General features: G+C 40.1%; 1 protein-coding gene, 1 non-coding gene and 1 pseudogene across 4 annotated transcripts; 2 read left to right on the top strand and 1 right to left on the bottom strand.

The window, feature by feature from the left end:
• Window positions 1-7092: 7092 nt before the first annotated feature.
• LOC102779355 (neurogenic differentiation factor 2 pseudogene) lies at window positions 7093-10753 on the bottom strand (annotated as a pseudogene). The gene is made up of 2 exons (XR_015719388.1): window positions 10519-10753; window positions 7093-8477 (listed from the first exon to the last, which is right to left on the bottom strand). The product of XR_015719388.1 is annotated as a neurogenic differentiation factor 2 pseudogene (transcript).
• A 3414-nt stretch (window positions 10754-14167) lies between these two features.
• LOC102778889 (protein phosphatase 1 regulatory subunit 1B-like) lies at window positions 14168-26026 on the top strand. Of its 2 annotated transcripts, none has more exons than XM_035907895.2 (6): window positions 14168-14301; window positions 14384-14560; window positions 21359-21442; window positions 22260-22335; window positions 24599-24718; window positions 24825-26026. In XM_035907895.2, the coding sequence occupies exons 2-6, from the start codon at window positions 14465-14467 to the stop codon at window positions 24935-24937; spliced, it is 489 nt and encodes a 162-aa protein (XP_035763788.1). In that variant the 5' UTR covers window positions 14168-14301; window positions 14384-14464; the 3' UTR covers window positions 24938-26026. The 2 variants fall into 2 exon arrangements, with proteins under 2 accessions (XP_035763788.1, XP_087700813.1); XM_087844687.1 differs by having other exon boundaries at window positions 14184-14301; window positions 22257-22335.
• trnal-aag (transfer RNA leucine (anticodon AAG)) lies at window positions 23655-23736 on the top strand. The gene has a single exon. It is a non-coding gene; the product is annotated as a tRNA-Leu (tRNA).
• Window positions 26027-27797: the final 1771 nt, after the last annotated feature.

Raw genomic sequence — 27797 nt, forward strand, 5'->3', positions numbered from 1 at the left:
TTCCTTCTATCTTTTCTTTGTCTTCATTTTTATCTTGATTGATTTTTTCAGGCCACCATAATATTACTCACTGATAACAATCTCCATTGGTGTTATTTTAATTTCCCTTTTTCCCTTTTTTGTAACCTAATCACCCTTCACTTAAAAAAAGAGCATTTAATAATAGTTGAAACTGCTTCTTTTGAAATAAAAGGTGTAATTCTTAATGCATCAGTGTTTCAAATGCATGCATACAACAAACGTATGTTTTATTTAAAAAATTGACCCCCTACCTAATTGCATCCTCGTGAGCGAGTGCTGAGTGTCTGAGCTTCTCCTGTGGACATGCAAATAGTTTTCCTTCTGTTATGGTGTGTTTGCTGTGTTATGCTGCGTGTACATCTGGGGGATGTCTAATGTGTGAGTGGGAGAATGCAGAAACATATGGACAGCGGCCAGCACGGGTCTATTTCACTGAACTTTAAATGAAATCTGCACACCTGGCAGATTCTCGTCTTACTGTATCTAAAATCAGGTCTTTGGTAGTTGCATTTACACATTTTAATATATAGGAATCCACTAAAGACACTGGATTTTTTTTGTCTGTGTTAATGACAGTTTGTGCAGCATATTTCAGGTTTTATAAAATCAGCGATACACTGATGTTACGGTTAAATATTAAAATATTAGTCTGTGTAATATGGAAATATAAAACACACACACATGTGCACAGAGACACCCAAGCACTGTCACTGTGACCTCACCATACACAGATGATTTAGCCACACTGACAGCTAACAGCTACAATACAACCACATTATCATTTGTAATTGAATTAAATGCTCAAAACATTTCAGAATAGAGGAAATTTACATCTTACATCGTTTTACATGTTGTGGATATTTAACATTAAATATAATTTGTGATTTCCATTTATCCAAATTCTGCTGTTTATTATAATATTGATCATAATAATACAATTAATCTTCCTGAATATCATGTTATTATGTGGGAGAGGCAGGAGCCACAAAGACAAACTGCAGAGGTCGGTTAAGTTAGGACACTTGGATGCTATTTGTTGGATCCAGGCCCAGATTTCCTCAGCTGGGAAGAGATTTGACCTCTAATCTTAAGTCTATCACCTCTTTAGAACTGAACCTGCGTAAAGCATCATCCATATGGTTGATTGTCTCACTTTAACCTCAGCAGAAAGCCTGGAAATTATAATGTGAATATTAAACTCAACAAATCCAGTACAGTGTATGGGTAGCTACTTCATACTCCTGTCATGTCACTCTCTATGTCCTGTAAAGCAGCCCTGATGTCCTCTCACTTAAAATTGCTAGTTATTACTACACCGTTAAATGAAGCTGCCTAGCTCTAAATTTTTAGACACTATTGGCTGCATCAGCATCTGATAAAATTTCAAGAAAGGACTTCTTTAATAGAAAGTCAATGTTTAGCAAGAGAGACACAACTGTGAGGGTGGGAACTATATTGAGTATCTTAGAAGGAATGCTTGCATGAGGTGTGTACATGTATGAAAAAGTGTACTTGTGTTGTTCATGTTGTGGGGACATAAATTTGCATTCACACGTTGTTCGGCAAGTAGGAGTTCTGGTTCAATTTAGGGTAAATCTTCTGGAAGTGAGTGCTCGCTGTGAGTTGTAATGTCCTCCGAAGTTATGAAAACACGACTTTGCATGTGTGCGTGTGTTTGTGAATGTGGGTGACCAGTGACGGAGGAGATAGGCAAGGGTGTGATGTACTTTTAGATACTGAACGTGTTAGATAGAAGTGACCATGTGCCATTAGTGCGAAAAACCGAGGCGAAAAAAAGTAAAGAGAAGAGAAAGGTGAGGAAAAAAGTGATATGCCGGGAGGAGAAAGTGCTGTGTGGAAGAAAAAAAAGGAGAGAGAGAAAGAAATATGCGATGAGTGTGTGATTAAAGAAAATAGGAGCTGTGAGGGAGAGTTTGTGTAAGTTTGTGTGTGGGATGAAGTAAAGATGGGTAAAAAGGCAGGGAGGAGAGGAGAAGAACAAAAAGAAGTGAACATGCCAGAGTAGGAGAGGAGATGGAGGGAAAGAGAGGAGAAAGGAGCAGAGGAGCGAGGGCAATGAGCTGGATTGAATACCATCTGACAGGTCCAGCTGGGAGTTTGCCCACCCTGCAGCACCGCAAAACCCCTCAATATGGAGGCCAATTACTGCTGCCCGTGTGACCGTGGCATGGCAGCATCAGAGACGCAACCCTCCTCCTCGCCTCTCCTTTCCCTCTTCCTCTGCCCCCCTCCTCCCCTTCTCATTTCCTCACACTCCCCCAAAAAATAAATAAAAAACACTCCCACCATCTGTGCAGAGTGACAACAACCTCTATAGCCTACCATGCACAACACAGACTGTACACTGCACACACAGACACACACACACACAGGCACTTGGGGCAAACACACACATCAAACATGACAAATCCTCACTGATGGGCTCTGTGTGCTTTCATACTCACCATCAAGTGTGTGAGTGGTGGGTATCAGTGTGTTTGAGTTGTGTGTGCATCTTTTTTTTTGAGGTCTGATACTTTTACACTTGCATTTTAAAAAGAAAAATAATAAATGTAATAACCCTGCAACACACAAAGACAGTCAGCCATGCACATGTCTGTGTGACTGTACCCAATCACACAGACTTGCACACAACACTATTGTTCTGCAGATGCAGTGGAATTTCACCCCATGCCAGCTTCATCTCTTTTCACAGAGCTGGGCGTGGCGCTCAGGCTGGCAGGGTGGTAATGGTGGGAGGGGGCACGGTGGCTAAATATGATGCAGTGCCCACTGCAGTGGAGGTGAGTGCAGAATTTAGCCAGGAATAAAAAGATCAAGGATGAAAAATTAAAAGACAAATTTTTTTTGTTCTTGTGCCTTCTCTTCAACTGTTGGGGAGTAAGTGACAAAACATGTTGCATATTATATAGAGCTCTCTCTCTATGTGTCACACACACACACACACACTGGGCCCCACAGAAGCTCTCCAGTGAGTGATCCTGGTGCTGCATTGGGACTTTGTCACTCTTCTTTTAATAGCACTAAGTTATTTTAAGCCTGATTTATTTGTGCCTTCCGCCTGTCTCTCTCTCTCTCTCTCCTCTAACGCACAAACACTCTATGCTATGACACTGATTAGTCCCATTAAACCATTAAATACATTTTCGAGATTAATCCCAATACAATTAATCCGGCAAATGTTTACCTAATCTGATAAATGGGAGTAAAGCGGTCCAGATGGAGATCTGTGTAGGCTCCCGTAAGCCTGTGACTACCTTGTGACCTGTTTGCAGTGTCGCGAGTGTTGTGTGGTGTCCGGCGACTTTAGCGAATCGCCAAATTGTAGCTCTGAGCTGGATTATTTAATTACAGTAATTGCACGGTATTTTATAAACACTCATTTGAACAATTACGCCTAAACGCGATACCAGAGAAATTGTTTTTTTTTGGTCATTAGTAATGTCACTTAACCCGATTTGTCATAGATATCCAGAAATACCACGTGTAGCTACGATAATGTAAGATGTAAATATATATTTTATTAAGATCTGGCAAATCTAACTTGAAACCCGTAATGATAAATAATTAATCGGGTAATTGTTTTAGACCGAGGCCCATAGACGTATGGGTGTCAGTGGAACACTGTTCAAGGGCTAATTTGACATTTATAATGATTATAATAATAATATTATTATTATTTGTTTTTATTTTCTGAATGCCCCTGGACCCACAGGTGAGTTTAAAGGGTTAAAAGTCATGCACCATTTAAAAGAGTGCTGCAGGAGGGACTAACGGGAGGTGAAACGGACACCTCTTTAACCCAGTTCAGTGTCCGATTAGTTTCACGCTCGGTCTCTCTGCAGTCTCCTTCAAAAGTGCACGACCGGGGGAAAAAGGGTCCCTTTCTGCGCGGGGCCGGGGCACACAGCCTCCTTTAACGGCGGAGAATAATGAACAGATGCTGAGTGAATTAGGAAAGAAATACTGGGTCCCTCCCACAAGGGCCACTTTGGCAGGGGCCGCCTGGCTGCCACGTGGCGCAGCTGGCACCCGGGTTGGTGATGGTGGGCTCTAGTAGTCTCTGGCTTTACTGGTGCTCAGACATTTAGCGACTTGGCACTGAGCTCAGCCATCAAATCCACTGCCAACCGGCACCCTCCTCGCTAAAAGAAGTCCACCACCGAACTGTCAGGTTACAGCGGAAAATAAAGTGAAAAATGTACCCTCTCACCTTGCCCTCTGAGACCTGCCCTTCACCCGGGACAGAATAGTGGCCTGGTGAGAGGGGATACCGGAAATATCAGGTGGTGATCACTTTATTTTCCCAAGATTGTTTTATGCAACCTAATTTTATCTTATGCAAAACGTTAAAAATATACGTCTGTGTGGCCACACTCGCTTTCAGGCATACAGCCACTTGTAGGATACAAGCGTTCAAGGGACATAAAGTTTTCCTTTTCTTTCTAATGCTGGCTAATTAATATATAATCTAAGAGTTTCCAAAATTAAGAAGCTTTTCGTTACTTGAATTAATCAAAATTGTTTTCTGGAAATTGTTTTTGCGGTTTTTTTACGCACTCGTGGGCAACACCACATAATAAATATTAGACGCCGGATGCAAAAGAAAAGATGTAAACCCCAAATTACGATTTTTTAAAATCACTTTAATATCAAATATTTCTTAGCGTGCAAATGCTTTTAACCATGTTTAGGTTAAGTCAGTTTATAGTTGAGTGCACGCATAATACAAAACTGCGTGATTTTCCCTTCAAAAGTAGAAATAAATAAATGAAAAAATAAAATTATGTTTAAGGGTTAGATCCGTTTAGTAAATATTAAAGTAAAATAAATTACAATAAATTAATCATTTAAATTCCTAAAAGACATCAAGCTCGTTATCTGAGAACTTTCTCGGACCAAAAATGGCCTTTTAACCCATGTTTGCTTGTCTGCCCTTCCACGATCACCAAAACTGCGGCCCTGCCAAAACCTTTCAAAACTGTGCATTTTCTGTATTTATACAGGATATATGTTACTACTATGTATCATTTATGTTGGTGGTTTAGACTTTACGGTGCAGGTGTGCGTGCATGTCTATTCTGGCACGGACTTGATCTTCAGGGGAACGGGCCACTGACTCACCTGATTTTGCACCTGCACATCTCTTTCACCGTTTTAGGGCGTCAGATGGGCTTTTTTTTAATGGTAAAATGTAATTAAATTAAAATGCAAAAATAAAATTCTTACAGTACCGAATCGATGTTTTTGCAGTGCAAATCTTTTTTACGTACATTTTTGCTGACATTTTTTTCTTTTTTGCTTGTGTTAGTGCTTGGATGGGACCGTTTCCACCCTGCGGTGCCCGGTACTGATTTCCCCTGGATGTCCAGAGCAACATATGGGACCCAGGGCACTGGTCCAAAGATGGTGGCTGCTTTCTCCAGTGATATGAGAAATCACCAAAAATACGATCTCGACCACACATGATTAAACTGTGAACTATTCGCTCAAAAGGAGGAGTTTAACTTCAGCTCTTGCCAAAACGTGGTTTAAAGCGAGCATTAAAAACTTTACCAATAACTTATTTGTGGTCAGTGTTAATATTAATATTATTGTTTTGCATTAAGTAAGTGTTGTGAATCTTTAATGAGGTCATTCTATTATTTAAGCTGTTGGACAAATACACTCACCTGAGAATCAAACCACGGTGGCGTGACAGGGCCCAGATCCATGCGCGGTGTGCTGGAAAAGAGAATCTGAATCTGAATGCCAGGCGCCCAGCTTCTGCAGACCACTTGTTCTTCCTCCTACGCTCTGCATTCAGGGGCCTTTAAACTATACCCATCTTGAACGGATCTCATGCATTCCATTGTTGAGAATTTAAAACCGTGGAGTTAAAAAAAGAAGAATAAGGAGGAAAAAACGCAACCCACAAAATAAAAAGATGGAAGCCAAAAAAGATATGGCACGATTTTATCGCCAAACACTTGAGGGTTTCGTTAAGGTTGCCGTGCGAACTGCTAAAAATAAATTAAAATAAAATGTGTTTTAAAAGCAACACATCGCAAGTATATTATCCGCATATTTGATTTGGCAACGACGTCTTTTCCTAGCGCAACTCTCCCCGTTTTCTGGGCTTGTGAGCGGCACTAGGATTACACTGGCTTGTGCCCCCCTCCCCTGTGGCTGGGTTACATATCGCCTCAAAGAATTGGCCTCAGATTTAGCATTACATACTTGCCATTTAGCAGGGTACATCACTCCTTATGGATGATAATTCTGTTCCAGGCCTCTTCAAAGTTCAAGGATGCATCCTGCTAGGAAGCAGGAGAATGTGCCTTTAATGAGTGCACATTATGGCACAGTGAAATACAGCCCAATTTCTTTTTCTTTTTACTCAAAGTGCTGTTTCAGTTTGTGTAACAGGTTTGTTTGATTTCTATACTTGTTTATCGTAGCCTTTACTTTACAGTGCGCATGCGTAGAGGCTGTTACAAGTGGTTGTTAACCTAATTAACCCACGCCTTCAGCAGTCCAGATTTTCTAACTATCAGCTGTGTTCAAAATGTTTTTGTTCGTTGGATATTTTGGGACCTAAAAGCCAGGGTCACAGACTTCACTCCAAAATTTAATGATTTTCCTTTCTGCGTTTGATTCTAATAAGCTGTTGTCTAGCAACGTACATAAATTTTTAATTCATAAAGCAGAGATCAAGTACATATTGGCATTGAGCAGAGATAAAAGGCTTTTAGCCTACTGCTCTAATCTGTCTACTGTAAATCTTTCACTGCCCTGAGAGCGAGTGAGCTGTAGGACGTGTGTATCCTGCAAAAAGCGACTTTAATGTGTTGTTTACAGCAAGAATGTGTTTAGTCACGACTGCTGACCACAGGGAAAATTTGCACCCAGTTATATTAAAAAATATTACTGAATTACAACCGTTAAGTGCTATTTTTTATGTTTTTTATTTTCAAGGAACATTTTTTTATGAATTATTTTCATGATATATTGCAGTAACTGAATGAAAGCTCCCCTAGTGAAGAAAGAAGATTTGTTCGCTCATTTCAGACGATTAGAAAACACTTTTTTATTTTAAGTCGTTTGAGTCATAACATGTTTCATGTTGGCCTATACATTGTTTATGTCAGTTGCACTCATTCTGCATACAGGATAATACTGGACACACTTTGATATGATGTACAACAGTATAGGGATGACATCAGTAGAATACAGAAGATAATCAAAAGACTCTTTCTGCCACCTCCATCACCTCCCTTTAGAGACTCTTCTTGTTTCCCAAACAATATTAAACATTATAGGATTGTCATTAGAATGTCAATAAGCCTGATTGGACCGTAGTATGGAATCAATTGTGGAAAAAGGCATTGAGATCCTCGTATGGGGGCGCCCTGTCGTGGTGCAAGTGTACGTCGTGGAATGGTGGAATGTTTTCTGAGTGCGCACCACCACTGCGCGTACCCGAGGGCCCAAAGGGTATGCTGTGGCTGGGTCGAGAAGTGGTCAGTCCAGAGTAGTGCACAGAGTAATGATAGTTCCTGTCAGTCTCAGAGGACTCCTGCTGCCTCCCGGAGAGTCCGCCGTTCAGGCACACGGGAGGGCTGTGCTGGCCTTCGTAGTCCGGGCTGCTGTAGTCAGGGGACGTGCCTCCAGGCGGGTACACGGCCTCGTATCCAGAGCCGTAGGAGTGGCTTCGCAAGTTGAGAGCACCGGTTCCGGGCTGGTAATGAGGGCTGGAGAGGCGCGAACACCGGTACGAGTAGGGATGGACCGAGAAAGGAGAACTCGGCATGTGGAATCGGGCTCCGTCTGAACACTGTTCAGTTAGGAAGTTCCTGGTGTTGAGCTGCAGGCAGCCTGCCACCAGATTGGTGGTGGGCTGGGACAGGCCTTTGCACAACATCTGCACGTAGGTCACCACATCTGGACGCTTTCCGTTGCGTAAAATCTCCCCGAGGGCTAATATGTAATTCTTGGCCAGCCTCAGAGTCTCGATCTTGGAGAGTTTTTGGGTTTTTGAATAGCAGGGCACCACCTTGCGCAGGTTGTCCAGCGCGGAATTCAAGTCGTGCATGCGCATGCGCTCCCGAGCGTTTGCCTTTACCCGACGCATCTTGGAGCGCTCCACGCGAGCTGCCGTCATCTTACGTTTCTTTGGGCCGCGCTTCTTGGGTTTGTCCTCGCTGTTCTCATCCCCACACTCCTCTTCCTCGGCCTCCTCGTCCTCATCATCGTCGCCGGCCATCTCAGACTCAGCTCGACTGCTGCCTTCCTGTGGCTCGTCCAGCTCATCCTCCTCGAGGTGGCAGGGCTCGTGGTCATCTTCCTTGGCTTTGCCGTCCTCGACCTCATTGTCCTCCACCCAGTCGGCTGCGAGCCTCTGGACGTCTGGCAGCACCTCGCTGAACAGACGGCTCAACATTGTGGCATGCAACCTGCAAGACAGACAAACAGCGCTTCAGCCTGGCTGTTGGACGCCCTGCTTTTTACGCACCCACAAGCACGCATTGCAAAAAATCTCCGGTGAGCCCTCATAGGGTCGTAGCTTATAGACGTCCCTAATCTTCAGAAAGAAACAAAAAAAACCCAGTTATTATTCGCTAATTATTTTATAAGCAGTGAGAGTGCCCTGTGGCTTATATCACCGAGTTATGCGTTGAACGTCAAGACTTCTTCAGACTGAAATCCACCAAGCAGGGTATCCCAGCTGTTCCACAGTGGGTTACATCTTTGTTTGAAAAATAGTCGCATGAGACAACCTAGAGTTTGTAAAATTATCCCATCACCTAGGGTTCAAAATTCTACAAGTCAGGTTATCTATATGCCATGAAATATTGTTCAATTGCTAAAAACAAAAAAACCCGGTCATCTTTTGTGTAAAACATATTTAATTTAATATTTAGTTCAATTTGAATCAATTTAGTTTCATATTGTGCTTAACCAAATTGGTCGTATAAAATTGCTCTTAATGCACTTAATGTTCCCACCTTTTAAAAAATATATAGCAAAAACATATTTATGGGACATTCTCTTAATAAAAACTTTATAATTTAGTACTTTCTTTTTTTCAAGAAAATCAGATGCATTTGTTTTTTTTCTTCAGGCATGAAGTAACAGTGTAGGCCACTGTTCGGCCTCAGCATGCGCTTCGATCTGTTCCCTCCAGCAGCACGGCGCAGACTGGCCTGATTCAGCTGAACCCCCAAGGGGCTCACTGGGGTGCGGGTCCCTCCTCTGTCCAATAAATTACCAACTTGGAGGAATTCCATTACACACAGGCCGCACACAGGACCAAGAGAGCAAACAGATTTTTGTTAAAATTTACATTTTTAAAATACACCTTTTTCTATTTTTTTTCTTAATCGTGAAAAAAAATCAGATATATGCGTCTAACTTATAACATCCAGATAGTGTAAAAATGAAATGCACCAGAACCTCAGTAAACTCTGCGGGTTCATGAACCCTGTTTGGCACAGATCACGCAGGCCACAGATAAATCCTCATCTGAGGACTTTAGGTTGTCTGGACTTAATAAATAAATAAATAATAGATTTGTGAGCGAAAATTAGAGTATGTCTTCATACTGACCTTGACTGTTTGTTTTTTAAATAATTCCATCAATACCTTTCTTTTCCGTCAGAGATTCCAGCCCGATCAAAGCTCTTGTTAAGTTACACAAATCTAGCTTTTAATTAAATTTCTCCTCATAATCTTTTTTTTTTCTGAAACCAACTTAGTCAAAATGTAAATCCTCTTCGAATTCATGTCACCACATTCACCGACGACACGGGTTAAATAGACAAGTTCTGTGCTAAAATTAAATTTAAAGATATTATAAAAGCTGCCACATCCACAGATCTCCTCAGATTCTCACTACCCTGAGCTCAGCTGTGCGTTTGGTGTCCAAGGGCGTATTTTTATCTAATCTTGTAAGCACAATGTAATTAATGCCTACCAATACCTTGTCAATTAGCCTATGTATCTCTGTGGAGAATACTACCCCCACAGTGCTCTGACGTGAATCATGCAAGAGCACACACAAACACACACACACACACACACACATGCTGCTCATTTTCTAAGACAATAAAATGCAAATTATGAATGCAAAAGTGACAAGTAGAACCTATCTCTTGAGGTCAGTGTGGATTTATTTAAACGAAATCTATGAAACACAGAATGATCGATGTCCTCCGGTAATAAAAACATTAATATATATATATAACAAAAATTAAAAAGCCTTAAAAAAGATTACAAGCCCAATCTGATCATATCGCTTGCGATAAAATGATCAAAAAGAGCCAGGAAAACTGCACCCTTCTTCCAAAACAGGTTTAAAGCATTACATTATCTCAATCTGGCATCGAAACCCAAATTACCCTCCCCTAACCGTGGCTGTAAGAGACATCAGCACAAAGACAAAAACAAATCTGGATCATTATCTGATAGTCTACTGACTAGAATTGTGCAACCTACCTCCGTGGTGGAGCTCAGTGACGGGGCAAAGCGGGTTTGTTTACACCATCTCTCTCCGGGTGGGCATCACATCCACACGCCCTGCACGGATGCTTGTGCGAGCAAGGCGCTGCGTTCTGCTCTCACACCTCTCTCTCCTCTCCTGCCACCCTACTCTGTCTGCTGCTGCTATCCTCAGCCCAAACGCGAGGAGGGAGCCGTGTGGCACCTCAGAGGCAGGACTGGGTGGGTTACATACCAGCTCTGATGCCAGGCCCATATGGCTGGCACGTCATTGGCAAGAGCCATCACATGAGAGCCGGTGATTGACATGCGGCCGCATTCACAGAGACTGGCTTCCCCTGGGGGAGAGGGACTCGCCATCTGTCACTGAGCTGAAAGAGAAAATGGAATAAGGAGAGGATGGCACAAAAAAAAAAAGAAACGTAGGATTCAGGCTGCTTCTCTTAACCTCCATCTATGGGGAAAATTGGGTAAATCTCGTATAGAAGATGTAGGAAAATCCCCTTATAGCATTAATTGTAATATATATGTAATAGCATTCATATAGTTGGCTACGCCACAACAAATATCCCCAGCGCGGAGATCTAAAATGAGCTAACTGTATAGGATAAGAAAATCATGATGATGGAAATCATCCACATATGGGAAAATTTTGGAAGTATTTCAGTGAAACAGTATATTGGCCCAAAGAAACAAACAGCAACTGAACTCATCCCCGATTCCAACAACAGAAACTTGAGCAAACCAGCGTGTCCACACCCCACACAAAGGTCTGGGATGAGTAAGTTGCCGTTCATACAGATCAGAGTCAGAGTGCAATTGCCTAAACGAATCAGTTGAACTGAGCTTAGCAAGGCGTCTTGGTTTGGGTTGCCAGGACCGGCACAGGTGCCAGCGGCCGGACTGACGCCAAAGGTGGCGAAGGCACAGATTGCAGAGAGGGGCCAGAAGATGGGGCAAGGCAAGAGGCTTTCGTTTTTAGAAGCAACTAAAAACGAAAGGCGGGGTGGGTGATGGGGAGGCTTATCAGCATCATCATCATCATCATCATCATGCTATTGAGCCTCACTCGACTGACCGCTGTGTAATTTGTGCATTCTCAGTGGAAAAAACCAAAGTGCCTGACAGACAAGTATCTTTATTTTTTATTGTTTCACACATTTAAATCTCTGATAAAAGTCATACACGGGCACAGATGTGAATGGAGGTTAATGAGAGATATTATGTGCCATTTTCAGGAGTCCTTTAGGTTCGTAACAAAAGCTCAAACCCAATAAGAACAATTTCATGCTATTTTTCTTTCACTATTAAATGCCAAACATACACTTACATCAAATGGACATTTAAATAATGAAGACATGTCATGTATATCATCATATCATTACATTATCCTACAGGCAAAAGGAGAGTTCGAAATTCTCGGTTTCAGGAGTCACCAAAGGCGTCATGTCACAGCTCAGATTAAAAGTAAGAACTAAATGAACAAATAAATGCATTTTCCCCTCTGCTATGATTGAAAAGGTTTAAAACCTGGAGAAGAGTATTGTAAAGTATTGTTTATTCTATATCTGCCTTGAGTTATTATATTTAAAGAGGAAAATGAAGAGATTAGGAGAAGCTTTTAAGTTAATTTGGCCTCATATGTCCTGAACTGCTAAGCCTTTGGTTTTATCAATCTTATAAACATCTATATTTTACGGCTCGGTTCACATATCACTGAAATTCTCAGTTACTACTCTTTCCACAGTTATGTGTGGGTGACACCTGCTGGAAATAGAAAGCAAATACACGACGTCCTCGGTAAAATAAAATAAAATTACGCATTTTCAGCTTTTCCAAAAGAGGATGGAATGACGTTTTTAATTTAGAGTGTGTTGTAAATAAACACAGCCAAGTAATTACCTTCTTCAGCAGAAGTAAAAACATCAGTCTTCTTTGGATATTTGCATCATGTTTTATTGCTTTGAGGTTTTGTGAAATATATTAAAATATTCATATTTTTAAATATTGTAAATAAATATTCTTGTTATTTCAATACTTAAAAATTTAAATATTGCTGTGTGCAAATGTCAGTCATAAGAAATTAGAAATGGCTGCTTTTTCTTAGCAGTTTGTCGCCACCTTCTGGTGGTTTTAGGAACTACACAGTGCCACACAGGAACGCTTACATATATGATCTGTAGTGGATTCTACTTTACATTTATAATAACACAATAATCTTATAAATATTTCACCTTCAGCTCTGCTCATTTTTGTGCTGTGTCGTGAGTTTGGACTATCATATATTTACTTGCATTCAAACCTCCCCTCAGTGAAGTGATTTCTTTACTTTTGGCCATAAGATGGTGCTGACTTGTCATCCCAGTGTTGCTTGCTGTCACGTGTTGTTGAAAGTGCTCGCAAACATACATTATGTTTTCAAGGACGACAGACGAACTGAAACGGAGCTGAGCCACAGATGGGCTCTTTTAAAATGTCCAAGGTGGCGAGCTCTTTTATCTGCGGACCTCGCCCAGCAGGCCTGAGTTTGCTGTCATTAGCAACTCTTTCTGAAGCTGGCAGATGTCCAGAGCTTTTCTCAAGTCCAGTACTTCAGTAGAGGGTGAACCCTTGGGCTTGTGGCAAGTGGGAACAAGCATGGGGCCCTCTGCTTACAGGGGCATCTGGCTCGTTTTCCAATATACACACAATATACACCACAAGGAGAAAGCTTTTAGAAAAGTTTGTTTTTCAATCTCCTTTTGGTTATATTTAGTCACCAAATGTATTCTGTTATTTGAGTTTTAGGAAAACATAATGATTGGGGTGAAAGTTTTCCTTTTTCCACTTCTTTTCGAATTGTATGACACATGAAAAATAGGACACTTCCGCCTGAAATAGCATACATGCTCGGGGAGATCCCACTTACAAATAAATGACAGTTCGTGACAGCTTGGCCGCTGATTGTGTTGCGCGCTGACAAATGCATTTGTCCTCTCTTGCCCTGCCTCTCCTCTCCTCGAACTTACGCCGAAGCACACACTCCAACACACTTCCTGCACTGCCAGCTCTCTAAGAAGAAAAGCTGTTGTCATGGCAACTGTGTGCCTCGCATATATTCGCTGTGCATATGGTAAAGCCAAGGTGGGCACCGGCGAAAGCAGAGGTTAATACTTTTGCCTGTGGAAGGGGGGAGCGATTAGATCTTTATTTATTTATATTTCCAGTTTGTTGCTCGTCCTCAAAGTGAGCACGCAAATTTGCACACACAACGTCAGTGCAATAAAATACGACCTTAAGTGCCTACCTAAAATTAATTAATTCGTTAATTCATTAAAATAAAAAAAAATCGATTTCTTCCCAACCAGGATTCAGCACATTTTTGCTAAGATAGCAGTGAGTGGCATCTTCTTAATATCTTAATATTCGTTTCTTTTAGTTCACTATGACTCCTTGCTGACTTTAGTTGTTTATTAGTTTGTGAAATTCTTTGAAGTTGTGTAACATCCTCGTCATCTCTGCTTTTTTTTTTTTTTTTCAATTTCCCCTTCATTCGGGTAGATTTCTTTATCGGGCAACTTCAAAATGCAAATACGCAAAGTTTCCAGCTCCAGTAAAGGCAACAAAACCTTCACTGCTCTTCTTTCCTCCTCACGCATTAAGGTCAGCGGACAAAGTGTGAGAGGGAGGGGAGACTGGCGGGGAGGCGGGGAAGAGGAGCTGAACGCTGCTGTTAAACGGAACTCCAGAGACCAGAGGATCGCCGGGACAGAGAGAGATGCCGCTGTTTACTCACTAACGGCGAGTTTTTGTCAAGTATAAGCACTTTACTGCAGTTTTTCCACAGGCGGTTCCACTGAAGCTGACCTCGTCTGGACTCTAGGTTTGTGCGCTCGGCTGCGGAGGCGACAGGCGGGACTCGTTGCTGCTGCTGCTGGTGCTGTTCCCCGCAGAGACGGAGGTGATGGACCGAGAGGCAGACGCGGATGCAAGGAGGAAGATCCAATTTTCCGTGCCTTCCTCCGTGCCCACCCAGCTGGACCCGCGACAGGTGGAGATGGTGAGATCTGAGGGAGTGTGGCTGTAGCCTACACGGATGATGACAGTGGTTGTGGAGATGGAGTGAGTGTGTGGAAGGATTGTTAAGCTCAGGCTGGGTAACTGCATCTATACATTTTAAAAGTAAATATCTAAGACATGCTGGCCTTTAGCTCCATCATTAATGCTTCTTCAGGGGCATCAGTGCTTAACACGGAGGCTGACAGACTGCTCTAGCAAGACTTTGCAAAACTATGTTTGGATGTTTGTATGTTACTCTGTGGGCAGCAGGGTATGGGCAGTGCTGGAATTAAGCAGAGCTCTGCAGCTACAGATTTTTTTGGAGTCCTTAAAGTTGATGAGATATCTTTGCCCTTCTATCTGAATGGAGGAGGAAGAGGAGGAGGAGGAAGTGAGGGATAAAGCACCATTTGTGGCATTAAAAATTAGTTGCGCCTGAGTAATAAATCCTTTACCACACACAAGAAGCAAAATGTAGAAGGTATTACTCATACACTCGTGGAGGTGGTGAGCATATTATGTAAAGTCAGATCTGTTATCTGTTGCTTATGCTGAATCATCCTAAAGCGAGCGCTGGTCAATGCAAACAGTGCAGGGCAGGGTGAAGAGGGAAGGTATTATGCTGTACAGTATGAGCAGAGATGTGCATATGCTATTGGTGGTGTTAAAGACAAGAGCCCATAAAGGTCACAAAGTTGCCAATGAGGTAATATTTGGACATAAAAAGCAGCAAATGACAGGCTTATCTATTCCTTCTGCAGGAGATGTTCATCTCTTCAGTCGCTCCCTTAAGGGAAGTTTCACTGGAGACCAGGTGCAGAGTAAGAAATGTTCTTAGTAGGAGATTTGGAAAAATTTCAAATGGCATCTGTTTGGAAAGCTTGTTTCAGCCTAATAAATCAATAAGTTCTGGGCAGATATTTTCTGCTGCATCTGCTGTTTACAGCCCACTCTTGGTCTCTGGGTTTTCTGTTTGCTTGATTCATATCCTGTCCAGTACAGAAGGGATCATTTATTTGCTTTTCTAAGCAAACCCATGCATTTAACTGATTAGAATGGCACAATTCTGAGCGATATTTTAATTTAAATACAGTCTGATGCTAATTAGTTGCTATACTCTACCTGATAGACTTGTTCACTTCTTCACTCGTTTTGTCTATAAGATGCTCTGGCAGTTTTATCAGCTCAGATCTTAGTAAGATTATGGCAATCTTCCTCCACTGATTAAATAAGACTGCAAGAAGCCAGAGACATTATATATCAGGAGGACCCTGAAGAAGCACATTTCCTTCAAAGTAGGAGCTACATAAGGTTACAGGGCTTCATTTTTTGTGTTTCTGAAGCCATCACGTCACCAAAGTGACCATAAGTCTGCTGGAACAGTGTGCACAAAATAATAATCCTCAGGCATCTGTTGATGAAAATAAGAGGGACGGGATCAAACTAAGGAAGTCCTGCAATGTACAAGAGATACAAGGAAACAGTCTGAGGAGATAAATATTCACCTGCAAAAAGATCTTTGTGATCTATAGTTTTGGAAAACTGTATCATGATCTTCGAATTTCTTCTTTCTAACTGACCAAAAATGCCCTGTGGTCATATCATGTGGAACGAGACTTGTAGGAATGCTTAAAACCACAACTCTCATCGATAACTTAACCCAACATGTAGCAAGTCCTTCTGGGAATGGGTTCCTAGCTCGAAAGACCTTGATAGCACCTCATCGGCTGAATTTCTTGATCACTTTTTAAAAAGCCCAACTAGAAATGACCATCTTCGGCATCAGTGTACACACACGTAAAAGGAAGTGATTTCAAATTCATACATACAGTAAAAGTGGCACAACAACAAGTAGAAAAAAAGGAGATTCAAATCCTGTGAGGCCAGACCTCAGCAATGACTTATATTCAGCAAATTTCCTCTGTAAGGAAGTCTTGTACCCTGGCAGCGATCCTAGTAATGACTCAGACAGTTATTTTGGCAGGTTTTTTTTACGGTCCCATGAGTGAAAGAGGAGAGAGTAATAACTTTAAATCCAATAGTTCTCGGCACATAAAAATTGCAAGAGCATAATAAGCAGTCAGAGCTGATTTCTTTTTTTAATGCTTAAAAATAAATTGTGCTTACTTTGATTTTAAAAGGGTTTTGATTATAAGTTACACCTGAGCTACAAATGCACAAAGTCACATGATATTTTGGCATCATTAACAGCTCTTCCAGTGTGCCAACAGAGCACATCAGAGCACGCACACCATGCTAATTCATGTTATGGACAATATCAGCTTGCTTACCTAAATCTTTCTACTATAACAAGTAGATGAGCTGCCACCAAACAGTCTTGAGCCTCTACTGTATGCATGTGTGAGTGCAACAGCATGACTAATTAATACGATCTGTCTTGTAATACTTCTGTTTCCGTCCAGTGGTGGAATTTGCTTCAAAAAACAAGTGGAGAGCTGCAGGAGCAGTGCTGAAATGTATTTTTTCTTTTCTGTCCTTGAAATTTCGGTTTACTGAGGTTTTAGGTTCCAGAAGGTTGTTTTCACTTTTGATAGCCACCTTCTCTTACTGTCTTGTGAGGTCTCATCAAGAGTTTCTTGTCCTTTTGTGGTCCTTGAGAAATGCCGCCCACCGATAGCGGCTGAAACGTCTAGAATAAATCAAAATAAAGGCAGGAATAAATGGAACACATTGAGCTGGAAAGGGAAAAACGGCAGAAGAAAAGAGACAAAGATAGCTGACGGAAGCCGAACAAGACAAGCAAAAGGAGGAAAATCATCAGCCAAGGAGACGACTGATTAAAAAGAAAGAGATTAGCTGTGGATGACTGAGGAATGAATCAAGGGCGAGGACAGCTATTGCCAAGAGCATAAATAAAAAGCTCTAAAGTCTAATAGGGTCTTATTCTTACAAACTCAGCATACGCACCCCTGTTAATCATTAATGCTATTTACAGAGTGGGCTGATGGCTTAATATTGGTAAATCTTCAGACCTAGATGAAGTGACTGTAGCTGACAAAGGGAGGTGGTAGCAGGAGAATAAAATAAACAAGACAGTTCCAGTCTTCCAATGAGAAGTTTCTATTTTCAAGTGCATTAATTATGTTTCCTTTAATTTGTGTGGGTTAAGCTCCTGTTCTCCACTATCCAGGCCAACGCTACACCAAGATTACAGCATTTAAAGTTTATTTACAAAGAAAGAAAGAAAAAAAAGAAAAACAGGTCAAAAGTCCGAAGTCATGAGTCATGAGTCATGTTGTGGTCAAATCAAGTTCTGCAAAGGATTATTCCCTGAAAAGTGTTTTGTGTACACAGTTTTATACTTTTACTGCATGCATTTAATCATTAAGCACATAAGTTATTTTTGCGTAAAAGGCTTTTTAGGTCACTACCCCCCACCCAGTGTTGTCATTGTTCATTTAAACATCCAGTATGACGCATTGGAGTTGAATGTTATGCAACTAAAGGTCATCTGACCTACAAAAAAATGGGGTGTGGGATTAATGATTTACTACATGACCACTAAACTTAGAACCCATGCTGCTGCTTAAATTTGCCTTTCTAGACGTGTCTGTGTTTTGATGGTAGCTGCAACATAAAAAGAGCTATTTTGCATGGCTTCTTATAACCCCAAAGCATCGATCAACGAGTTCCAGTAACATTTAAAACACATTACATTTCTAAGTGGATGGTAAAATATGATCAATAAGTTGACCTTTCTGGATATTGATAAGTACAGAGTAAAGAGTTAGCTATTAAAAGGAAATGTTAGACATAATTCATTTAGAGAGGTTTCTGTTATGTTTTAAACAATAGCCCAAACTTCTTTAAAGAACTCTCCTGCTTTTTGTTTTCCAAATTTTTCTCAGACCCCTCACTCAGTTTTGTGTGTTGCTATCTTTATTGTCCCTCTATCAGTATCCTAATCCTCAGCCTTAACCCTATGCTATCAGAACATGGCAGAGGGACTTTGTCCCCTGAAAAATCTCCTCAGAAGTCTCAAAAAGCAATCAGGGGATAAAAGATAAATATAGTAAAACCAACAGCCGATGTCAAAAACAAACTTTACATTTTTTAGGGTTAAGGTTACTTCTTATCATCAATGATAACATGATAACTTAGACCTCACTGGTTTGAGACATTATTGGACCAATAAAATGCATTTTCAAAAAACGCTTTGGGTAATACAGTTTTTAAAAACCTGAAGAATAGAATATCACCTAAATAATAAGGTCCATATTATAAAATACAATGTTAAAATTATTTATTTATTTATTATTCTAAAATAACAAACACAATAAGCCCAGCATGTGAGGAGGAACTATGAAACATTAATTTGTTTCCAGTGAAATCAAACTTCCACTGCAGCCACACTGAGCAATCAGTGGTATTTACAGGAATTTCAGACATGCACAACAAGGATCTGATGAAAATAAAATATGTTCTCTGCAGGTGCTTGACCTTCCGGCTACAGTGTTAACAAAACACAGGCCACTATGTCTGAAGAGGCTCTCAGACAGGTGCTCAAAATGTGGTTTGGTCCTTTGGCCCCACATGCCTTTTTTCCCCTCCTGAGTGCTGTGTGCACATGTTTCATGTGTTTATTGGATTGCCACACTCATATTTTCATGTTAACACATCTTTAACCTCTAATAGGATGCTCCCCCCAAAAAGGGGCTGCATATTTAATTCTAGTGTGTGACTCATGAATATGGATGAATGCAGTGCACAAAGGGAAGCAGAAGATGTGAGAGTTACTCCAGAGTGAAAGCTGCCCACACATTTCAATGCCTACACTCTTCGCTGTGATTGGCTTGGCAGCCACTTGTATCTCATAACAATGTTATCACCATCACACATCACAAAATAGAGCCGGCGATGAGTATAGTGTGTGTTTTCCATAAATAACAAGTTATAAAAATAATGGTGAGAAAATGTAATCAATCTAATAAAAGTAAAAATTCTATGAAAGGACACAATAAGGATCGTAACAGTGTTATATTATTGGATTTTTGCTGTTTTTATAAAATAAATTCTTAATTGTGCCTACTTTATTTAGTGTGGAGGAAATTAATTGATTTGTAAATATGGTATTTTCATTCAGTAATTTATTTACCCAGTTGTTATGTATTTTGCTTTTGGGACTTTGAAACCTGGAAATGACCTTAACAACTCTGCTTTAAAATCTTAATCTGAAAACTATCCAGAAATAGTGCATGAAAAAGTACATTATTTCACTTTGAAATGTTATGGGAAAGTAAAATATAAACTGAAGGTCCAAGAATACAAGAGCATTACTAATACAATGTATTCACGTGTCACAGGAGGTGACGAATACAGCAAAATTTTGCCCCGTGGCCTCAAATTGCCTCTTTTTGAACCGAATTAAAAGTTAGAGAGTTCGTTTACAAGTCATATTACTGACAGGCTTAGTTTTGCCATGCCCAACTATCAGAGGAATGTGACAGGTCGGGATATGCTGTAGATAAACACTCATCGGACACTTGCTAGTACTGAGTTGGGCCCTCTTATACCTTCAGAACTGCCTTCATTTTTCATTGAATAGACCCTACAAGGTGCTGGAAAACACATGTGGTCATAAAGGGACAGACACACTGGTGTTTGAACAATACTCAGTTGGTACTAAAGTGCCCAAAGTGTGCCAAGAAAATATTCCCCCACCATTACACTCCAGCAGTGTCATGACTGCTGTGGCAGGTAGGAAGTGGGCCCAAATGCAGGACTCAAACACAAAAAGGTAAACTTAGAAAAGCAGCTTCATGTTGCTGCTGCTAAAATTAAGACCGACCAGATTAGGCTACATTTTTCCAAACTTCTGTTGTCCAATTTTGGTGAGCCTGTGCAAACTGTAGCCTCAGTTTCCTGTTCTTAGCTGACAGGAGTGGCACCTGGTGTGGTCTGCTGCTGCAGCCGATCTGCTTCGAGGTTCAACATGTTCTTCTTCTGCTCTTCAATGCTGCCTTGGTTGTAGCAAGTTTTCACTTGAGTTACTGCTGCATTCCTTTCAGCTCAAGGCAGTCTGACTATTCTGCTCTGACCTGATTTTCTTTTCATATTCTCTGTAAACTCTATTGATAGCTGTGTAGGAAAATCACAGTAGGTCAGCAGTTTCTGAGATACTTAGACCAGACTTCCTAACAAACAACCATGCTGCATTCATAGTAAATTAAATCATCTTTCTTCAAGAAACGTAAAGAAAGGCTTGAACTTTTTTTATGTATGCTTTTATGCATAAATGCGCTGTCATGTGATTTCCTGATTAAATATTTGCATTAACTAGCAGTTGAACAGGTGTGCCTAACAATTTGGCAGTTGGGTGTATATTTAATGTTTTGTGTGTTTTGTGGCTACTTTGACTCTCTCTGCTTCACACATAAAAGACAAGGAGATGAAGAAGTACCGGCTGCTTTGTATGATGGAGACATACTGTAAACATGTTACAAAAGAACTAGAAAAATCAAAATGATGTCATCCACGCGATAGGAACTTGTAGCAGAAAAGGAAATACATTTAAATAATCCTTATTTAAATTTATTTATAATTTAAATAATCCTTCTGCCTTCTATCATAAAACGTAATCCTCATTCACAAACAAGCTGGACAGTCTCTTGAATGTTGTTGCATAATGATATGCATTTATTTTTTAATGCATCTAACTTTCAAAGAACAAGTCCTCTGCATACATGCCATAAACCACAGTTTAGAATAAATGAATGCTGATTATTGAAGCAGTGAAGCCCTAAAGAAAAAAACCTCTTGTATCTCTCTCTTTCTGCAGATTCGTCGTCGGAGGCCGACACCTGCCACGCTGTTCAGATTGACGGACCCACCATCACCAGAAGAAGACAGCAGCCCACATCAGGTAGATATGCATGTGAATTATACAAGTTAAAGATCCAGAAGTAAAAGGTTTGAATCAAATTTCAACGATACAGTCGTCATAAGTTCCAAAAGACCACAGTACAATGCAATCATGAAATAATTGGAAAGGTGGTGTTTTGACTTTCTATGTGCAATTTGAATGTCTCTTTAGTTTTTTTTGTTATCATTAAGCCCACATTTTGCTATTTAAGTCAAAGTTTCAGGTTATTATATCAAAATTTCCAGATAGGTATCTCAAACATGTCACTTCCTAACTCAAACGTCTGAGAAAAGAATTAGAGACTGAAAAAATAACTTTAATTTCCAAGTTATTAAATTGAAATAATAACTTGAAATTTTGACTTATTGATGAGGAAAAATATTTTTTTTCTGTTTTAAAACCAGCTTCTACATTTTCAAGCTGTTTCTAAAACAGCTGCAGAAAAGCTTTCATAGGAAATGTCAAATTCGATTATTTACATTATGTACATTACAGTGACAACTAATTCTGCAACTTCACTTAATAACGCAACAAATATGTGAATAAGTGATGACGTTTTTATTTATGTTTTACTCCATAATTTACCTGTTACAAGTATGAAAGTGCTTTAACATTTTGTTTTATCTTTTCATTGACTTTTGCTGACAAACCTGCACATTGTGCATTACTGCCTTTCTGCTCTAATCCTTGCAACTGGAAAGGAGCGATTATTAGATTTCTTATATTGTATCATTTGTTTGAGGCAACAATAAGACAAAAAAGTGTTGCGTACACTTTTAGCTTTAAACCCTGGTTTGCATTTTTTTTATTTCAGCAGTGGGTTCTTGGGGAAAATGGAGCTTTGAAAGCCAAACTGGTTCACATGTCAACCTACCAGCCGCCATCTCTTAAAGGTAAATGAACCCTGACTCAAATCATTTTGTGTGTGTTTTTCCCTTGTACCCACACACTGGTTTTTCTTGTTTATATAACAAATGACACCAAATGAAAGAATTTGGGAGACCTAATTCTGCTGTGGCAACCACCATGTGGTCTCTATCTGTCTGGACTACGCACATATCCAAAAACCACAATGAGAGTGTGTGTGTGTGTGTCATGTAAGATTAGGAGCAGTGGCAGCTGTGAGTCTGTTCTGGATCATCCTGGATTATAGAATGGCTGCACAGCTGTAACATGGTCTCACCCACTCGCTGACACATGCACACACACTATCAGATGCAACCAGAGTCACACAGACTTAAATACACACAAAAAAACCAACTATGTTGTTATAAATATCTATACAACATACGTTTTTATGCGTCTTCTATTTTGTGGAAATTGTGGCTTTGGCACCTGCAGTCATGACAGTTGCCACTCATAATATTAACTGGGTTTTGCTCATTTTATTTGAGTGATGTTTAGCATTTATAATTTTATATAACAAAAAAAATTTCCTTTCATAAGACATGCATGTATATTTTAAAATTGAAAATCCACATTAAAAAAATGTAACAAAATTTTAAGATTGATTTTTACTTTATTTTAATAGCTCAACAGCTTCATGAGTTTGTTATATTCTCATTGCTTCATAGAACATTATTTATCTTTACCTTGGCATTAACTTGTTGTCTCTATATGCAGATGACATAGTGCTTTCCTGTGGATATTGATTATTAGATAAATGACCAGACAGGCGATTAGAAACCTAACTCCAAAATGATTATACTAACCCGTATAAAAAAATTAAAAACAATTCTGACCTGATCAGTGATGCTGAGTTCAAAAATATCCGTTTAAATAATAAATCTTTTTTGTCACCTTTTTTCACATTTGGTCCATTTGTGCTAATTGTATTTCTGCTTCTCCAAAACATTTTGCAAATTTTCATATGTTTCTTTTAACAAGAAACAGCCATTTGGCATGCATGCACTAAATGGTCTGTATTTGTTTAGCGCTTTACTAGTCCCTAAGGACCCCAAGGCACTTTACACAACCAGTCATCCACCCATTCACACACTGATGATGGCAAGCTACATTGCACCACTACCAGTAGGGAACGGGTGAAGTGTCTGTCCAAGGACACAACGACCAAGACTGTCCAAACTGGGGCTCGAACCAGCAACCTTCCGATTACAAGGCGAACTCCCAACTCTTGAGCCACGATCACCCGTGGACACATTATAGGTTCTGTTTCGAGCTGTCAATGAATAGCCTCCACTCAGACAGCAGTGGTAGCATGGCCGAGTGGTCTAAGGCGCTGGATTAAGGCTCCAGTCTCTTCGGGGGCGTGGGTTCAAATCCCACCGCTGCCAAAGCACATTTTCCAGAATTTCTCATACATTTGCAATGAATGGCTATTCTATTTCTATCTAAAGAACATTTCAAAGAATCGAATAGGATCCTTTTCATGATTCTTATTAAAAGAAAAAGCATAGACACAAACAACTCAAGTGCGTCCTTTGGCATATCCAAATCTCTTACTAAATCATTAAACTCTGGCTTAGTGAATAACTGGAGGACAAATGAACTACTGGATAATGGATCTTCAAAGTCTGAATCTGCATCTGGAGACAAAACATCATGAGATCTTCTTCCTCATCAACTAACCCAATAAAAATCAGAGAGGGTATTTCATTTAAACATGGTACAGGTCTTATTGTAGATGGGAGGTTAAGGCAACTGATAGATGATTTAGTTTTGGAAGTTCATCCAGAAATATTAACTAAACAGTGGTAGTCATCAAAATGACTCTGTGACTCCCTATATACCACTGGAATACCAAAACCCCAGCCTCTTCCCCTTAGTAGAATTACAACACACACCCTGCTCAACTAAATGAGGTCCACATGGCTGGTTCTGTTCACCCAGTTTCATATCAAAATAAGCAAAGGATCCTGTTATAGTGGTAATAGAGCAAAGGGGATATCATTTGTTAAGTCAATCAATCAAAGCCAAAATTAGTAAAGAGCAAGTGTTAGATTTCACACGCATTGCACACAGTTGATGTGTAACATTACAACTCTAGATATACAAATCCAAACACAATAATCTCTTTTATCAACCTATTCTTTGTCCTCTAGAGGACAATGGACAGATGATTGGAAAAATTGGTATTTTTGTTAGTAAAATGTTTGCAGTGTAACTTCATTCATCATAACTGATTTGTATTTTCAGCTGTCCAGAAGATGGCACAGGCCCATTTGTCCTCACTTGACATGAAGTCTGTAGACACAGAGTCCTCTTCAGGGGAAGAAGAGGAGCAACATGATGAGGAAAGGCAGCAGAAAGCCTCAGGTGGGTAAGCTAGGATAGGCATTCCCATTTTTGGATTTTCGCTGGCACCTATACCAAGTATGGACACTTACACTTTGGAAATTTCTTTTCATGTTGGATCTAAAAGAAGAAAGCAAGGCACAGAGGGATCAGCGTGGTCTCCTGGACAGTCTGACAGAAGGTCATCGCCACAAAGACAAAGAGGATGCCAAAGAAAGAGAGGAAGGAAATGCAGAATGACAAATGAAGAGAGCCCTGAATCGAGACAGTTTTATGATGAATCAATATGCATAGCACATGTGTGTGCCGTACATATGCGTGTATGGATATGTGTATGAGTGTGTATTAATTGGGTCTGTGGGTTTGTGGAAACATACAGTGTAAAAGAGGAATGTGGGGAAAAAAGAGAAACACAACAGAGATTATATGATGAAGGTCAGAATATCATTGAGCTGACGGAGGAAATCTTTAGCTGGAGACTTGTGAAGGAAACTGCGTCTCCGTCAGCCAAAGAAACGAGGGCTAAATTCCAATCAGCCAAGGACGCTGCGCATGAAATATAAGAATAGCTCAGAACTCTCGTATTTTCACAAAGCATTCATTAGTTCAAAAAGGTGTTTTGTTTTTGTTTTGTTTTATTCACTTTGAAGGTCTGGGAATACTGTGAGACATCTGAGTTTGAAGAATTAGAATTTAAATAGCCTTTGTTGACATCATGTAAAAGGGGCATGAGCTGAAGTGACACGGGTGCTAAATTTACAGTTCATGTCCGATTAGAAGCAAAAGAAGTACATAAAAAAATCAAATGCCAAAGGATACACAAGATACATCTGCAGCTAACGTGTGTGTTGTACAAATGCACAAGATTATATTTTGTATGTAGTATCAGTGCAGACAGTAACAGACTGCAGTGCGATGACCATAGCCAGTTTCAACTGGAATTTAGCTCAGAAACTGTGACACTGCTTTCAAAGTTATGTCCATCTCTGAAGTGCTTTCCTCAGTCTTTCAGACATTTGTCTGCAAGGTCAAGAAATCAAAAGACGGAGGATTACAGACGAATTCAGCGCAGTCACAGTAGACCAGATTATATCCTAACAGATTAATCCAACTAATCACGATAATGCAGCAAACTGTTTCAGGCTAGATATTTTAAACTGGGTTTTTTTGTAACATGGAGATTAGCAGACATGATATGTTTGGGATGCCACGCATGTTAGCTTGATACTGAAATAAAATTACCTGATTTTCAGAAACATCACATATGAAGGTTCATTCATGACCCTGTACATAAACACTGTTTCGTGCCGGTTGATAATAAATCATTTATGAGGCTGTTGGTGTTTGTGTATTTGTGTATGCCTAATGCTTCAAACATTTCTTTTCCTTGAAAGACATATTTCATTTGATTTTTATTCAAACCAAACCATGTCACCATATTTAGGTCATATGTAGCTTAAGCTCAAACATTTTTTTTTAATGTTTGTGGGATTTAACCAAGAGTATTTGTGTTCTTTATCAGTACACACTCCCCTGCCAGTTTATTGCGTTCACCTGCTCAACTGCTTATTAATGCAAATATCTGACTAGCCAATCACAATGCAGTAACTAAATACATTTAGGCATGTAGACATAATCGCGAAGACCTGCTGAAGTTCAAACTGAGCATCAATGAGGAGGAAAGATGGTTGATTATAAGTGAATCTGGATATTTCATAAACTGCTGATCTACTGGAACTGTCCCATGCAACCATCTCAAGAGGATACAGTCATGGTCTGAAAAAGAGAAAATATTCACTGACCTGCAGCTCTGGGTGAAAATGCCTTGTTGTTGTCAAACAAAGTTTATAGAAGAACATCTCTGAGTGCACAACAGGTTAAAACTTGAATCAGATGGCTTACAGCAGCAGAAGACCACACCTGTGCTGTTACTGTCAGCTAAGAACAAGAAACTGAGGCAAAAATTTGCTCACCATGGAAAAATGCTGTCTGATCTGATGAGTACTGATTTTTCATATTTTAGTGTAAACAAGCCTGTATCCAACCTGTTGATGGTTCAGGCTGGTGTGGTGGTGTAATAGTATGGGTCATATTTCTTGCCACTTTAGTATCAATGAATCCTTGTTTAAAGCCAGAGCCTACCTGAATAATGTTTTTGACTATATCCATCCTTTTCTGTGTACCCACAGTGTACCCATCATCTGGCTCCTTTCAGTAGGATAAAGTGTCATGTCACAAAGCTCAAATATTCCAAGCCTGGTTTGTTGACATGACAATGAGTTTCCTGTACTAAAATAATCTCGACAGTCACCAGATGTGGGAGGAAAAGTGGTACCGACTACACAGAGCCCCAGTAGTAGAAGAGAGCGTGTAAACCCAGAATGAAAAGCTTTTGCTTGCAATTTTTTGCCCCTAATAAATATGTGCTACAATTAAATTGCTTGAATAAATTAGTTAGGTGAATGAACTTTGATTCCTCAAACGTTCGTCACTTACAAACAAGCTGAAGGAAGCCAGCTCTTTCAAAACAGGTGTGACCAGACCATAACTAATGGGTTAAGAATGGTTTAGCTATTAGCAGTTGTTAAAAACAACTTAACTCCAGGAAACTCAAGGTCCTTAATTCCAGGAACAGCCAAAAAGTGAAGCAGTGGGAGCTTGTGTTCTCATCTATATCGAGTGCAGTCTCAACCAAAAGCTTAGCACTACGCTTTACTGTATGTTGGACCACCAGTTCTTAACTGTGAGGTATTTTAAGGAAGCCACCGCGTTTCATGCTGATAAAACAGCATTTTAAAATACTAAAATGACACTTCTTATGAATTAAACGGAAAGAAAAGGTTGTAGGTAGTCAGTTATATCTTCTAATCGCCAAGGTATCATTTATTAAACTTCAAATAGTAGGGGCAGCATTACAGTGCAGCAGATCCCTGCATAATATTTCAAAAGTGGATAAATGTACCAAAATGTGCACATTTGTCCCTTTTTGATTTATATGCTTTTGACTTTTGACACATTCTGGTTTGTCTTTATTATTCAGTGGTGGAGAGTAATTCTAATTTCTGCTATATTGTCTAGCATTCTTCACTCTATAGTCAAC

The sequence above is a fragment of the Neolamprologus brichardi genome, chromosome 8, assembly GCF_056152115.1.
Source record: "Neolamprologus brichardi isolate AB-2024 chromosome 8, ASM5615211v1, whole genome shotgun sequence".
In the NCBI taxonomy this organism is placed as follows: Eukaryota; Metazoa; Chordata; class Actinopteri; order Cichliformes; family Cichlidae; genus Neolamprologus; species Neolamprologus brichardi.